This window comes from Aquila chrysaetos, chromosome 20 (assembly GCF_900496995.4).
Source record: "Aquila chrysaetos chrysaetos chromosome 20, bAquChr1.4, whole genome shotgun sequence".
Lineage (NCBI taxonomy): Eukaryota > Metazoa > Chordata > Aves > Accipitriformes > Accipitridae > Aquila > Aquila chrysaetos.
The window spans coordinates 9,202,947-9,219,039 of record NC_044023.1 but is presented as its reverse complement, the minus strand read 5'-3'; the positions used below and the strand labels follow the sequence as shown (position 1 = coordinate 9,219,039).

Genomic DNA, 16,093 nt, shown 5'->3' with positions numbered 1-16,093 from the left:
TTTCATACTTTAACAAGAGTGGATTTTTTTCTTTTAGGTAAGTAGTTCCCACACTGTGGTCCAGAAAATAATAGTAAGTGGTCTACAGCCAATGTGTGGAACTAACACTGGGTTTACAATACTGTTTCCCTCCCCAAAAAAGAAGAGATGGGGGTGAAGCAAGAGTCAAACTGTTTCGCTGAGAAAATGTGTAAACCAGACACCAGATAGCCTTTTTTTTTTTTTTTTTTTTTTTTTTTAAGACTAATTGGATTTACTGAAAGTCTGGTGCTTTGGAAGCCTGTTAAGTTCCCTGCCCATTACTGAGAAGAATTTCTGCAACCCATCCTTGAATGTGAGAGAGCATGTTCATTTGCTACCCGTAATCCCATTGAACATTCAGTACCAACACCGTTAAGAAGCACTCATTTCCCAGGCTGCTATAAGCCCTAAGGCTGAAGCAGTTTCCTGTAGCCTACCAAAAAAAAAAAAAATCCTCATGCTCCATTCCCTGAAGATGCTCCCAGGTTTCATATTACCTAGACAGGCTGTGCATGGGAACAGAATAGGCTTTGGCTGTAGCCCAACTGCCTGAGGCCCCAGACTGCTGCGGGTGGCAAACCAAACTATTTTACTTATGCCTACATCTTGGAAAGCCAGGCTGGCTGCTACTGCAGCTGTGCAAGAGGTCAGGATGAGCAGGGCAGTGTCTGTGCTGGCAGAATGGAACCCTCTCAGCAGAAGCAAACACCACACTCAGCCCTCCTCAAAAAAGAGGATCTGATCTCTCCCCAAGTTCAGCCCTGGCCCATCTGCCCCAAGTTAGTATAATCTAACCCTAAACCCTATTCTACTGAGAAGCTGGTTTGCCCCTTCGCTCACTATAAATGAAGTGCAAGTGATAAGGTAGCCTAATCTTCTATATTTTCTTTTTCTATTTCTTTGTTTTGTTAAAGTTTACAGATTAAAGAAAACTTGATTCAAAGAAAGACATTCAGCATGTTTAAAAGTGACGTTCTTAGAGTAGAAAGATTCCATTTGAAAACATCTGAGCCTCATATAAAGACAGCATAGTAGTTCTTCAATAAATACTTTCAAGGCAAATGTAGACTGGGGTACTGATCCTGTGAAAGCAATTTTCATCTGGAGTTATTGAAACAGCTGCTTTCCTCCTGAGATAAAAAGCTCCAGTCAAACATTTCAAAGTAATTTCTTATCTCTGCTTCTAAGAACTGTGTTTATTTGCTACATGTGATGTCAGATCAACATAGCAAGATACAGTTAGCAAGAACTGGGTGGGGGGGGGGGGGGTGTTGGGAGGATTTTTTTTTTTTTTAAGGGTCATATGATGGGAATTTTTGATATTGGCACTCACGTATTATAGTTTTTAAAAAAAAAAAAAAAAAAGAGAGAGAAATATACTGCCAAAATGGTAGAACTTAAAGTTTACTCAGCATAAATTAATAGCTTGGTAAAACTGTCTTTATGCATGCTTCCAGCAACAAATGCTGCATTAAGAAATACCTGTCCTTAGTAAGGTCAAATATATACATAGCAATATAAAAGAGTGGTAGAGTGAACCATTAAAAATTCAGTCCCTGCAATCGTCAGCAACATATATCTCCTCTTTCCACATAAGGGAAAACTATAGCAAATAAAATATCATTACAGCAATTTCTAATTTTTTCTGCTTAAAGTTAGCATATGGGAATAGATATTTGCTAGATAAAGAGAAAACATTCTAATGTATTTTAAAATGCTTGTATTTATTTTGGTGCTAATGGAGCTTATACTGGTAGTAACAGATGTGGTCAACCTTGCCCCCATTCAACTGAGAATATTTGACATTAAAAGATAAAGAATAGAAATTTCTGGAAGGAATATATAGTTACATCTTCAGACCTACGTTGACCTTGCAAAATATCAGGCATATGTATACACATATAAACTGAAACAATAGCATATATTTTAAAACATTGCCTGTCAATCACCTGCTCTACTTTGCCAATGCAGAAACTTATGGTTATATGTTGATAATGGCTGTTTGAAAAAATACATATTACAGTGTTTGTTGTGATATTTTTCTTGTTTCTGTTTTATCCTTTAATTAACGAAAGAAAGAGCTATTATTACCAGTGAACATGCAAAGGAGTATTTACTTTGTAAGACTGGTTGAGAAAGTGTAATTTCATCTACTTTCATCTGATACTACAATGGACACTTGGCAATTACACAGAAAAAAAACTACAGGAGAAGCCTGCTACATCTGTCAGACTCACAGAAATGAAAGTAACAGCCCAAATGATAGAATTTTTATGATGAGTTCCAAAACACAGCTAATTACTCTGATAGCTCTTGACCAGTTTTGGAATGTGCATAGTAACAACATTTTAAGTCATCTTTTTTCTATGGACCTGACCAAAAGACTATGAATTCAAGAGAAACTTTTCTAGGAAATTCAGTAACTTTTTGATGAGGCCCCCAGGTAATTTTGCTGTGTTGGTATATTCAAATCACACAGTATCAGATCTTACAACAATATCAGACAATTCAGGAAGCTGTTTGTAACTATGAATTCAGAAGCGTGATAACTGAACTACTCATTTGCGATTAAGTGGTTGTCCATCTCCTTGACGATCTTTCCTTTATACTCTGAGCTATACTCAGGACAATGGCACTTTTGTGCCTTCCAGTGTTTAGGCAAATAAATTGTTAACTTCATTACACAAACTAGAAAAAAATAAGAACCTATAAATTCACAGAGGTTAAGAAACAAATGAAGATTGACAAAGTCATAGTATGTAAAAATACACGGAACTATTACATTCTACCTATTTCAAGCTTATTCTCTAGTTCCGGCCTTTCAAGGAAAGAACAATAACTAGCTCACTAATATGAATAACAGGAAAAAAGGTCATATTTCATTATTCTCTGAAACCTTGGATGTATTATTCACTTTATAGGCAAAATAAAGCACAAAGTGATTCCAGAAATAATAAAAAAAATTAATAATTTAGCTAACTAGAAACTATATTGAAGCGTACTCTGAAGAACAAAATATGAAATTGTACTTAGCTATTTTGAATAATTGAGCACTGTCCATAAAATCTGAGCATCATCTGGGTGGCATAAAAACTTTTTGATCAATTAAATTAAAATGAATCTGACATTAAGTAACATATGGGTGTCTAGTAATCTGCATTTTGATCAGTTGCAGAGTGATGGAAAGGTTAACAGTAGGATTAATTCCAGACAGTACATCTGGACAATATAGTTGAATCTTTAGTTTTAAGTCTAGAACATGCACAGCTTTCATATGGCTCATTAGATGCACCCACAATAAAGTGTTCATTTAGAAAACTGCATCACAGTTCACAAATAAGGGTCTTCAATACTAAATGATTAGAAACAGTCCATGTCATTCCACATAGTAACCAAATATTTAGATAATCTAAGAATCAACAGTGGAGAACATCAAGTACATTGAGGAAGCAGTCCATGAAGAATAATTCCTGTAGAATGTAAGTGTATGTGTAGGTAAAATGGAAAGAACTCATGTAAATAATACAATGGAGTAAAGTTCAGCATAACGAGGTCAAATTCATTTTGTCCTTGTATACATAAAAAGACCTAACAGTGACACACTTAAAAGTGTGTTTTCAGAGCAATGTTTTCTACTTCCTGTAACACCTCATTGACTTCTTCAGCAAAAATGAACTACCACACTAAATGTTAAGCACAATTCAGTGCTGAGCTGAAACTCTTCTGATTTCCTTTAGTAAAAAAAGAGAAGTATTTAAAGACGCAAGACTGCTGCCCTCTCCAGCCATAACAAAGACTCAGTATACATGGACAACTCACTTTAAGAAGATGGAAAGCTTTAGCAGGGAAGAAGTTCTATAACACAAGTGGCTTATTTTAACAGGCCTTTCCCTCTACAAGAAACACAGGACTTTTCAACTATCTTATTTCATAATTTTACATGGCGTAAACAATCTTACCTTACCCTTCTAAGAAGTGTGATGGAGTAATGCTTGCATAGGGAGTAATGCTTGCACAGAGCAACTGCATTTGGATGGCAGGCAATAAACTAAACTTCAAGCTACAGATTCATACTGCAATCTCCCTTCAAATACAACTTTCACTGAAATCACTGTAATTTTTTTAACTGAAAAATGCCAGCAGGATGTAATTAATTTGAACACTTTCACAGACCTTTCTTGAGTGAATGCATCATTATTTTGACACACCTGTTTGGAATACTGATTTTTTTTTTTTTATTCACACAGTATTATACATGTTTTCATTTGGTTTGAGATTTTGTTTCAATTTCAGTATTAGTTTGACTTAAGTGTGCAATCTCTTCCTCAGTAATTTTTGGTAACGGAATGATGGTTCAATTTAAAGCAACAGAAATATTTTAATTAAAGTAATTACTAAACTGTATTAACAGTATATTTTCAGTGATTTCTGTATTTTTCCATTAAATTTATTGACTAGGAGATTATTTCTTTTTCTTCCTACTGAGTCACATAAGACTCTTTTGAAATGGCATAAGGAGAATAATTAATAAATTCTAATAATGGAATGCATTGTACTAGGAAAAGATCATTATAGCACATTGTTACGCACTGCATCCTATCTCTCTGCTGTTCTGTTACTTTCATTCCTTACCTCTTTGTTGGCTCTGTCTGCTTGAACTAATGTTCCATTCAGACATGGCTCTACATAGTGAAGTTCTTCATTATACTATAGAGAGAAATAAAAAGTATGATGAAAAATTTAATTAAAAGCTTTGAAAGATACAATTTAATTTAATGATTTAGAACTACAGTGAAACATGCACATAAAGCAAGAACAAAAGGATTCGGTTCATTTTTAAAAAGTGGCTGTGGTATTTTTTTTTTCCTTTTACATGATTCTTAATGTTTCAGAGGTTTATACTTCTTAAAAGGAGCATTTAATTGAATGGATGCCAACACTCAGGTGGAGTTAATGGGTACTATATACACTAGTTGGCATAAATATCCTTCAAGTTGAAATCTTGGTAGTATTAAGAGGTTATGTTTGATACATCACAGTCACAACTCCCAATTCTTTGCTACATATAAAAAGAGTCCTGACAAATATTTGAGGCACTGGCAAACCTTTTGGAAGGTTAATAGTGGAACAACTATGCCAAAAAGTCTGTAAGCTTGAATCAACCCTGGACATGTCTGACAATAGTCAGAATTTCAGTCAAGCAGAGTAGCTTATTATACACTAAGTCATGAAGCTGTGACAGATCTTTAAAGAATTATCTGCTTATCTTGCAAGGTCTAAGTAAGTTAGATAGCCCAGTCCTATTTTCAGAAGCATCTTAAGCGTTAAAAGAAACTGACACTCATCTGCAGTCAGTAGATCTTGCAGACTCATTGAAGCTTAAGTCACTTAATTGAAAATTGGACTTGATTGTTTAAATCTTTTAAACCCTTCAACACAGGTCAAGTTAATACAGAAGTACCTTCAAAAAGTCTGCATTAGTTGTATAGATAGAGTTTTAACTTAATTCCTCCTCTCATTAATTTAATCTACTCTAGAAGTTACCACAGATCAAACTGTAAGGCCTTTGCATTTAGGCTTTAAGCAGTTTCACCCCTTCATAGGCATTAAGTCATCAGAATATCCATAGTAAACAATGAAAGGTGACAAGTCAAGTCAAAAATAATCAGGAAAAACATTTCATTAGATTAATATATGCATTTACTCCCTTCTTCCTCCACCTCAGCGGGAATAAAAAAAGCCTTACAATGACCTGCTACAGAATGCTGCTTAGACAAGGTTCTCTGTCACTGCAAGTTCTTGCTGTCTCCATCTGCCTATAGCTCTGATTCTGTTCTATTCTCTTCAATTTAACACCACTCCTTTCTCTACACACGTCTAACCATAGACCCCAGCAACCTGTTCCACTTTGGACACCTGCCATCATCATTCATTTTAACAGTGCACTACCCACCACACTCATAATTACATAATTACTGTTGCATAGGGAAAAGTGTTTAATTTGAACTGCATCAAGTTATTCTTGAGGCATTGTGCTAGACTCAGTCCTCAGCTATAAGGAAACAGAAACCCAGAGTAACTCCACTTACTATTGTTGGTTATACAGACTATTCACATCAGCATCAACATAGTAAATGGTTGGTTGTATAGAAACAAACAAGAATGCTCAAAAGATATTTACACATAATTTCTGCAGCAGATTTGCATGCTTCCCTAATTATTTTATTCCCATCAATGTTATTCCAATATATGAGAGCCTGTGGACATGTCTATTGTTCCAAAGGTAATATGAAAAACAAGGCAGACTTCTAGAACACTTTGGAGTCACTGAGAGTGTCCTGTGTGCATCTCAGTGTCATAAGTTTATTGATATGATAAACAATGTACTTTGCCCTGTAGTTTCACTCTTCAGACTGCTTACCAATGTATCTCCTGACAGTCATTGCAAAATAATAATACCAAATCTACACAGCATCTCTTACTATAGGCCAAAGTCAATACCATATTCCATTCTATTGTGAAAAATATTGAAAATCTGTGACACTGGTACAGCAGCCCCTATTCCCAAGCTTTTTCCTGTCTTCACACAGGTTTTTTTCAGCATGTTCTTTAATCAATATACTTTCTGTTTAAGCCTGTTCTTAGCTTGATTTCTGTAGCTGTCATTGGAAACTACATTAATATACATACTTTTCTTCATATGATACCAAGAATAGTATCTGCAACTGGCCAACATGCAATAAAATACTAAAGTCTACCTGTCTCTCAGTCATGGTCTCAGTTTCAAACATCTGCATGCAAGCAAACTTAGAATTTCCTAATGCTGTACCACAATTTTTTTTCCAAGCCTATCACCACCAGCAAATAGATGAAACAACTTCCTACTCTATCAGACCTTGCATCTAAGCAGCATAATTTCAGTCAATTAGTTTTCTCTAAGACTTATTTTAACTACTGTTTTGAATAACTCGTATCCTCAGGCTATTCCCACAGACATGTAGCTTGTGTGTCTGCTAGATGCACCATAACCCAGATAGACTCCCAGTAGCTTCCCACTATGCCTTTAGAGTTATTCAGTTGCATAGTATAAAGGATGCCCACATTTTCACAGAGTATGTGCTTTAAGTCCCCTAGCAGCCCCATTTTACAGAATCAACCTACTTCAAAAAAGGATGAAAAAAAGTGTTCATTCTCACATAAGCAGCACAGTTACATAGATGGCATGTGGAAAAAGCACTTTCATTATCACTATGAACATAAGAAAAAGTAGATATTCATCCTTCTGAAACCCAGCCAAATTGTGACACTATTTGTATTTGTAGCATCTAATTCACCTTGAGATTATTACTATCAAAAATATTTTAAGTAATCTGCTATGTATGGCAGAAGAAACTGGATCATGCCAAGGTGCATCAATGAGTATTTTATGTAATGGTGTTCTATGGATAACAAACATAACCTGGAGGCGTTCTGTTTGGTAGCAGTTCTTCCTCTACTGTATCAATACAAAGCATAGAATCATTTAGGTTGGAAAAGACCTTTAAGATCATCGAGTCCAACCATCAACCATGCCCACTAAACCGTGTCCTGAAGTGCCTTGTCTACGTGCTTTTTGAATACCTCCAGGGATGGTGACTCAACCACTTCCCTGGGCAGCCTATTCCAATGTCTGACAACCCTTTCAGTAAAGACATTTTTCCTAATATCCAATCTAAACCTCCCTTGGCACAACTTGAGGCCATTTCCTCTCATCCTATCTCCAGCCACCTGACAGAAAAGACCAGCACCCACCTCACTACAACCTCCTTTCAGGCAGTTGTAGAGAGCGATAAGGTCTCCCCTCAGCCTCCTTTTCTCCAGACTAAACAACCCCAGTTCCCTCAGCTGCTCCTCATAAGACTTTTGCTCCAGGCCCTTCACCAGCTTTGTTGCCCTTCTCTGGACACGCTCCAGCACCTCAATGTCCTTCCTGTAGTGAGGGGCCCAAAACTGAACACAGGACTCGAGGTGCAGCCTTACCAGTGCCCAGTACAGGGGAATAATCAATTCCCTGCTCCTGCTGGCCACACTATTTCTAATACGGGCCAGGATGCCGTTGGCCTTCTTGGCCACCTGGGCACACTGCCGGCTCATATTCAGCCGGCTGTCGACCAGCACCCCCAGGTCCTTTTCTGCCGGGCAGCTTTCCAGCCACTCTTCCCCAAGCCTGTAGCGCTGCGTGGGGTTGTTGGGACCGAAGTGAAGGACCTGGTACTTGGCCTTGTTGAACCTCATACAACTGGCCTTGGCACCTCGATCCAGCTTGTCCAGATCCCTCTGTAGAGCCTTCCTACCCTCCAGCGGATCAACCCTCCCTCCCAACTTGGTGTCATCTGCAAACTTACTGAGGGTGCTCTTGATCCCATCGTCCAGATCATTAATAAAGATATTAAACAGAACTGGCCCCAATACTGAGCCCTGGGGAACACCACTTGTGACCCGCCGCCAACTGGATTTAACTCCATTCACCACAATAGTAAGAAAAACCTTTGTATAAAGACGTCTAGCAGCTTCTGATGGTTTGAATTCTTGCAAAGGTGCATTTTTATGATCTATTTTAATTTTTATACTCTTTGCTAATTGTATACACTTTCTTTTCCTTTTTAAAAAAGATACGAAGAGATGGAAAAATTCACTGGACAAAATTATTTCAGTTCCAAAAGAAATTCCCCAAACACCAAACATCTGCCTCTCAAGTCCATGGAAACTGTAGAATTCTGATGCAACACATGAAAGCATTCAAGCAGCTTTTGCTGCTTAAACTAGCATATCCACTTGATAAGATCTTTAGTACAACTATCAGCTTCTAGTAAAATACACAACTTGTACTTCATAGCATGTATTTGATTTCTTTGTCCTTGTCATAGGGTGCTTTGCAGTATTATTGGTGGTGCCTTTCTTTTAACTGTGCCAAACCTTTCAAGTGGAAAAGGGAAAAAATCCCGCCCCCCCTTTCCCACCACCTTATCAGCAATTTGAACTCAGTTCTGCAGCTTTTCCATGACATTTAAAATTTTGTATTTAGTGAAATAGCTTCCTGATCTTGAATCAAAAGGCTGATTAGTAACTGCTGACTTTGCCAGCAACACCCAGTATAGATCTCTTGTTAATTTACATCAGTAAAAGCCTGCATTTTGCTTTTTGCATTACGCTGTTTTCTTATATTTCCTAGCATTGCATAGTCCCATACCCCTATACTCTGGCATATGACATCTTTGCATGTTATAGTTGTGATAGCTGTGATGCAATAGCTGAGAATAGTCTGTGTTTTGCTAAAGGAGGGAGGGAGAGAAGTAAAAACCAATTACCTTCCTTTCTGAGCAACTCTTCTAAAACCTCGGTCTACTTTCATCTCTCTTGTAATTTAAACATTTGATGATGTTGATTTTTATTATTATTTTATTTACTTAGTTACATTTATGTTTTATTAGTTCACATTATTTTGTCACTCTAGTTATTTCTTTGCACAACAGGCATAAATAAAATGAATGGGCTAAAATCTGAACTAACAGGAACCATATAGCATATATAGCAGACAGCTGCTGACCTTCATTGTATAATCAGTTACTATTCATATTCAGAAAATACGAGATACATATGGTTTTAGCACACCTACACAAGTAGTTTACATTTACCTTAGCATTTTTCATATTTATCCTTTGTCATATTTAAGCTGTCTGGAGTAAGGTCCACAGAAACAAATTAAATTCACATTTTGTTGTGCAACAATACACAGATAAATGATTTCACGCTATATTAGGCATACTTGGATATCCAATACAGCCCAACCTAAGATCCAACAGTGAAACCAATCCACAAATGGAACCAAAGGAATTGGTATATCCAAAGTTCCACTAGCATTACCATGCACAACAAGTAGCACACAAGCACAGCCCACTGCTTGGAGCAATCATATGGAGGTTCACAATTGGTTGCCTTTCTCTTTCTCAGCCTGCTCACACATTAGCTGTACAGAATCTGATTATTCAGGCAGGCTGAAAAGTAACTTTATCCATAACCTATTCTGTATGACTACAAGGACTCCAAAGAAGAGACTACACAGAAACATTTACAATGGAAAATTCTACAAATTAAAAACAGGGAACTATACTACTGTGCTTTGAATTAACAAATACTTTTATTCTAATCAATTTTGTTAAAATGGTGTGACTAAAGCATTAAAATTAGTTTAACATTCTTGGCTCAGTTAATATTTTGTTAATTTAATGTAGAGTTTACATTTTTATAAAACCATTTAAAAAATTTCAGCATTTGGCAAAATTAATACTCATTTTATGATGATATTGTTAATTTAATGGATGACTTGGAATTATACTTCAAAGTGAATTGGAAAAATATGCCTTTTCTCTTGTTGTTGCAGGCATCTCTGTTCACGGACCAGCGAACTGACCTTAAATTTTAGCATAAGCAGCATAAAATCGCTCTTGTATTTCAACAATTTTTTGCAATTCAATCATCTAGTCCATCAATTTCAGATAGACTTTGCAACAACCTACCCATGAAAGCTAAAATGATTTTTAACATTATCCTTTTATGTTTATTCTCTGGAAAGGTCTGCACTGAATTCTGCTTTCTGCTATATATACTTATAAAGTTAAAAGTATATTTAGTGAAAAATCAAATGAATATGAAACAACCCAGCTAATGTACTGCTAGTGGCTTTTGGGTTTTGTTCTTGGCTGGTGGGTTGGTTTGTTTGTTTGTTTCCTACCCTACTGCATATTTATAAGTGCTAATTGAGTTTTTAATGATGTTAGTATGTAGTGACCATAACTCCCATTACAGTTAATGAGAATCCTAAACATCTTTTTGTGTATGGAATGGTGAAACGTATAACAACCTGAAAAGCAAACTGACAAGCTTTTAAAACTTTTTGTACAGTGAAATATTGTAAAGGGAGAATAAAAAAAAACTACCAGAGTTGACGACCACAAACTTTGCACAAATACTTTTCAGATTTCACTTCACCTGCTAAATTCTGTTTCCTCTTCTTTCACCGACATAGATACTGATTTTCTCCATGCTCAATTCCTTTCCATCCTTGACCCCCGCTGTCAACAGAGCCCTGTCTTACACTAGTCCAGCTTCTCTAACCTTATGTTCTCCTTTGGCTAACTTTAACGTGCTCTTCCTTCTTACTGTAACAAACACGAAAGTTTCTCATCTGCTCATGTAACCCTCCCACTTGCTTCATTCTGACTGTTGCTCATCTGTAAGTCCTCTCTCACATCTTTCATCACAATTTTCTTTGCTTTCTCTTCTTTTGCCTCAAAATGCAGGCATGCTTTAGGGTTCTCCCCTCTTGTGAGAATGAGAGAGAGAGAGAGAACTCCTTAACCTATTTGACTCATAATTCCTGACCCAGTTCCTCATAGAAGTCTTCTGTTGCAAGTATTAGTTCCATTAATCACTGTGCATAATAAAGCCACCCTGACAATCACTCAGGCTCAAAACTTTTGCTTCATCTAATAAGTGTATTGTTTGTCCAGATTTCCCACATAAAGCTCTTATTCCACCTAAAATTTTGGTCTGGGAAGAGAAAGAGGTACTTGGCCATTTGTCTCAGACCTCCAGATGTCCAGCAGTCCTCACAGAGCAACAATTTGGACAGGCCTTTCAGAAGAACAATCGGTGTGAGCAAGTATCAGCTGTGTGCTATGTGAAGAGTAAGGCTTCAACATTTAGGCACAGTGGACCTATATTTGCACACACCGCACAGCTGGCCAGTTCTGGATACGGAGACTTGCTATATATGCACAGGTCTATGTTACGAAGGAGATTTCTTATATGGACGTATGTATATCTTACCTTCAAATGAAACCACTTTCACATCATCAGGTTATGTCTAAATTATAGAGAGTAAGATATAATCTCACTCAAACATTTGTCTACAGATAAAAGCTATATAGGATTTTCGGTGCATTCACACTGAGAAGCCTCTTGCATGGGCTTTGTTGTCTCATGCTTTGATCACTGAAACATCCTCTCTGGTCTTGACAAAGATCATTTACCCTGCTGGCACTTATTCAGAGCAGTGCTTCAGAAGCAATTTTTGCTGATCGTTTAGAACACAGTAACCCTGGGTTTACTGTGTACCCTCGCTATGTCTTCCTCTAACACCAAATTTTAAAAGGAGTCTATAATCCAGCCTGAGTCTACCCATGCCCTTCCTCAATGAAACGTTCACTCTCTTCTCCGCAGCACCGGTCTCTGTTACCAGTTTGTTACATTTTCAAGCAAACAAATTTTGTGTTTGCTTTACATTATTATTTTTTTGCCTTGTGAGACAGCAAGGATTATATTGTGACACTCAGTCCAAAACAACTCCTTAAAAACTATTCTGCCAATATACCTTCAAGATGACAGGACAGCACTTTACCCACTCATTGTCACTCCTGTCACGGTCTCCTTGTTTTCCCCTGCATTTCTGCAGTACTTCTTTCAATGCAGTGAATAATTTCAGGTTCATATTTGTGCAGTAGCTAAACCATCAGTGTCCTAATGAAATTAAACAGCTGAGCTGGTAAGAATCGCATTCTCCGTTGCTATTTCTACTTATTTCAAGAAATAAACATATATTCATCCTAAAAGAGATTATAGAGAGGAAAGAACCTTCAGATGAAAAAAATTACCTCAGACAAATGCTATAATTACCACAGTAATTACGTATCTTTCTAAATATTAAGAAATTCTTATACTGACCAAACTACTTATTAGGTGTAAGCAGGAGAGGGCTGCGGTGGCAACCTGTGTGAGAGAGCACGAACTGCCCTGCGCCGGTCGCAGCCGGTCGCAGCCGGTCGCAGCCCGCACCAACACCAGTTTCAGCAACCGGTGAGGCACCAAAACCGCAGCAGCGGGCCTGAGGAGGCTGCGGCGTCCTCGCCCGAGCAGGCTAAGGAAGAAGCCATCAGGGGCCGGAAACGTTTGGAAACGCAGCTGGGAGAGCGTCACGGTGAAAGGGCTGTGCCTCTGGACACTGTGGGCTGCAGGTGACCCACAGCGGGGTGGGGGCACCCCTGAGGGACTGCGGTCACGGGCAACCCAGGCTGAGGTGGGGACGGCCCTCAGGGACTGCGGCCCACGGGGGACTCGCACCAAAGAGAAGAACAAAGAGCGGAGGAAAACCGGCAAGCAGCGAAGAGCGGCAGTGAGAAACTAATAAGCACAGAGCTGCTGACAGAAACCTACGCAGGACCCCAACCTCCTGCGCCGCCCAGCACCTCACCCAGGAAAGGGGGGGACTGAAACCGGCAGCGAAGGTGAGGGGTGCTGAGAGCAGGGCCTGGGGTTGGGAAGGTGTTGGACAGAAGTTGGGCCTGGACAAGGGGGAGGGAAAAGCTCGATTGGGTGTTTCGTTCTTTTTCTGAATACCCCAATCAGTGATCAGAGGTTTGTGTTAATTGGCAATAAATTAGGTAAAAATTCTATGACTCCATGCTGGTTTATGGACAGCTCAGTTCATTGTCAATTAAAGTTTAAATTGAAAAAAATGACATTTAGTTATTTAATACTTGCTTTTTTTGAAGTATTTACATGGTATTTCTGCTGTACTACTAAGGCAAAACGATTAGTTTGGATTCTAGCTACATACATTTTTACATTTTTTGTTAAAGATGAGCTTTTTGGTTTTCCCAAAGTAAAAACCTTCACTTTAAAAAGATATCTTTTTTCTTCTTACATCATTCACAGTAACTGTCACAGCTACTGATAAACACAGAGATGATACACTAAAAAATGGCTGGGCAGGTATTTTAATAATTACTTAGTTGAAACACTCTTTCAGCTTACAGAAGTTATTTAGATTACAGTTAATTACAATTTTTTTGAAGGACAGTAAACCTTTTTTTGATATAGTATGTAATTATGTCTTTCTACTACATGAGTTTCTACTAATTATGCAATTCTCATACAAGGAGATTAATATGAAAGATATTCTGAACTAACTGCTTTCTATCTGTTAAAAATACAGTAAATGCACATATACTTCAGGCATATATACTTCATTCTCCATACAATCTCAATGATTTGCACTGGTGTCACTGTGGTCATTTATTTTAGTATACCAAGGGCACTTCCCTTGTAGCAAAAAAAAAAAAAAGCCAAAATCCTCCTTATATTCAAGAGTTTGAAGACATTTTTAGAATTTATGCATGGGATAAAACCATGTATTTATAACGTATAAGCAAAAGAATATCAGCAAAGTTGATTTTATAAAACGACCAATTCCTCCTCCCTCCCTCCAACATCCCCCAAGCAAATTGTAGTTCTGATGTCAGTTTTGGACTTGTTAAAGCCATCCTTACCTACATGATTAATCCCATTACTCTTAAATACTGTAAAACTAGCCTCCTGTCATAGATTTAAAACATGTACCATGGAAAACTACCATACACAAATAACAGGAACCACTGATGATCTAATTTATCACTGTTAGTAAACACCAGTAATACCTCTGCACAACTTACACATACATACATTTCAGGTTCACACTGACGAAAGCATGAACAATGAGGAGCTATGCTGGCATTTTATCATGCCTTACAAGCTTCAGCAAAAGCTAAGATCTGATTCTATTAATTCTTACGTATTAACCATTTTGCAGTTTACACTGTATTGCAGAAGCTGTGGAGGGGGAAAAAGGGGGGGGGGGGGCAAGGAGGGGAGTGGTGTACAGGGACACAACTCAAAGTTAAAAAATAAGGTAATGTAGAAACTTCAGGCAAACTACAAAACAGATTACTATTCTTTGCAACTCCCAAAATCAAGACAACATGTTTAAGAGGTTTCAGATTGCAAGTCATAGAAAACCAGTTTGAAAACACTGTCACCTGAAGAAGCTTGCATTGGAAAACGACAGTGTCTGTCCCATTGGTTCAGATGTCATCTTATATCCATCACCTGCCTGCAACATTTTTCAAGTGTATTGTGTGACGTAAAACTTGACAGATAGCAACAAATGATGGAAGAAAAAAAGGGAGAAAAATCCTGAGACACTCACAGCAATTATATTGAAGAAGTCATCATCTCCAAGGGTATCCAAAATAGATGAAACTGTCTGTTTTGCAATAGTCAGGCGAAGCCCTTTCATACTGCCACTGACATCTACTAAAATTACCACATCTTTTGGAGAAGTTGCTGCCTGGATGTACCTAAGACAAAAGACAAAACAACTTGTTCTTTTAAATACTGGACTTCTCTTCCTTTCAAATTTCTTAAACACTGGTAGTCATCTATTGCCTACCATTTTCTATTTCTGCAGTCAAATGCAATGACTCCATTCTCATCAGGTTCCCATTTAATTCCTGTTCAAAAAAAAAGAGATAAAAAGATTAAATTACATTTCCACAGTCCCTGTTCAAAATGTGTCTGTGGTATTGGGGCTAAGTAGCACTTAATGGAGTTTCATACTTTAATCTAACAGGCAATAGTATTATATAGGAGATACTGGAAAAAATAATTTAATAAAATAGGACCATGTCATGGTTTAAGCCCAGCCAGCAACTAAGCACTACGCAGCCACTCACTTACTTCCCCCCACACACCCAGTGGGATGGGGGAGAAAATTGGGAAAAGTAGTAAAACTTGTGAGTTGAGATAAGAATGGTTTAATAGAACAGAAAAGAAGAAACTAATAATGATAATGATAACACTAATAAAATGACAATAGTAATAATAAAAGGATTGGAATGTACAAATGATGCACTTTTGCTCACACAATTGCTCACCACCTGCCAATCAATGCCCAGTTAGTCCCCAGCTGGGGATCTCCCCACCCCCACTCCCTCCAGTTTCTATACTAGACGTGACGTCACACGGTATGGAATACCCCGTTGGACACTTTGGGTCAGCTGCCCTGGCTGTGTCCCCTCCCAACTTCTTGTGCCCCTCCAGCCTTCTTGCTGGCTGGGCATCAGAAGCTGAAAAATCCTTGACTTTAGACTAAACAAGATTTAGCAACAACTCAAAACATCAGTGTTATCAGCATTCTTCTCAAACCTAACTCGATAAC

The 16,093-nt window shown here is 37.9% G+C and overlaps 1 protein-coding gene across 6 annotated transcripts in view; it reads right to left on the bottom strand.

Annotated features, from left to right (window-relative positions):
- The window catches only part of CACNA2D3 (calcium voltage-gated channel auxiliary subunit alpha2delta 3), a 481,763-nt gene that overhangs the window by 252,998 nt on the left and 212,672 nt on the right, over nt 1-16,093 (bottom strand). For all 6 annotated transcript variants that reach the window (XR_003927719.1, XR_003927720.1, XM_030043854.2 and 3 more), the window contains 3 exons: nt 15,326-15,386; nt 15,083-15,233; nt 4,654-4,728 (listed from right to left, as the gene is read on the bottom strand). Coding sequence is in view for 4 of the 6 variants with exons in the window: in XM_030043854.2 (XP_029899714.1) it covers nt 4,654-4,728; nt 15,083-15,233; nt 15,326-15,386 (287 nt within the window). In the remaining 2 variants the exon portion in view is untranslated. The remainder of the gene's footprint in view (nt 1-4,653; nt 4,729-15,082; nt 15,234-15,325; nt 15,387-16,093) is intronic.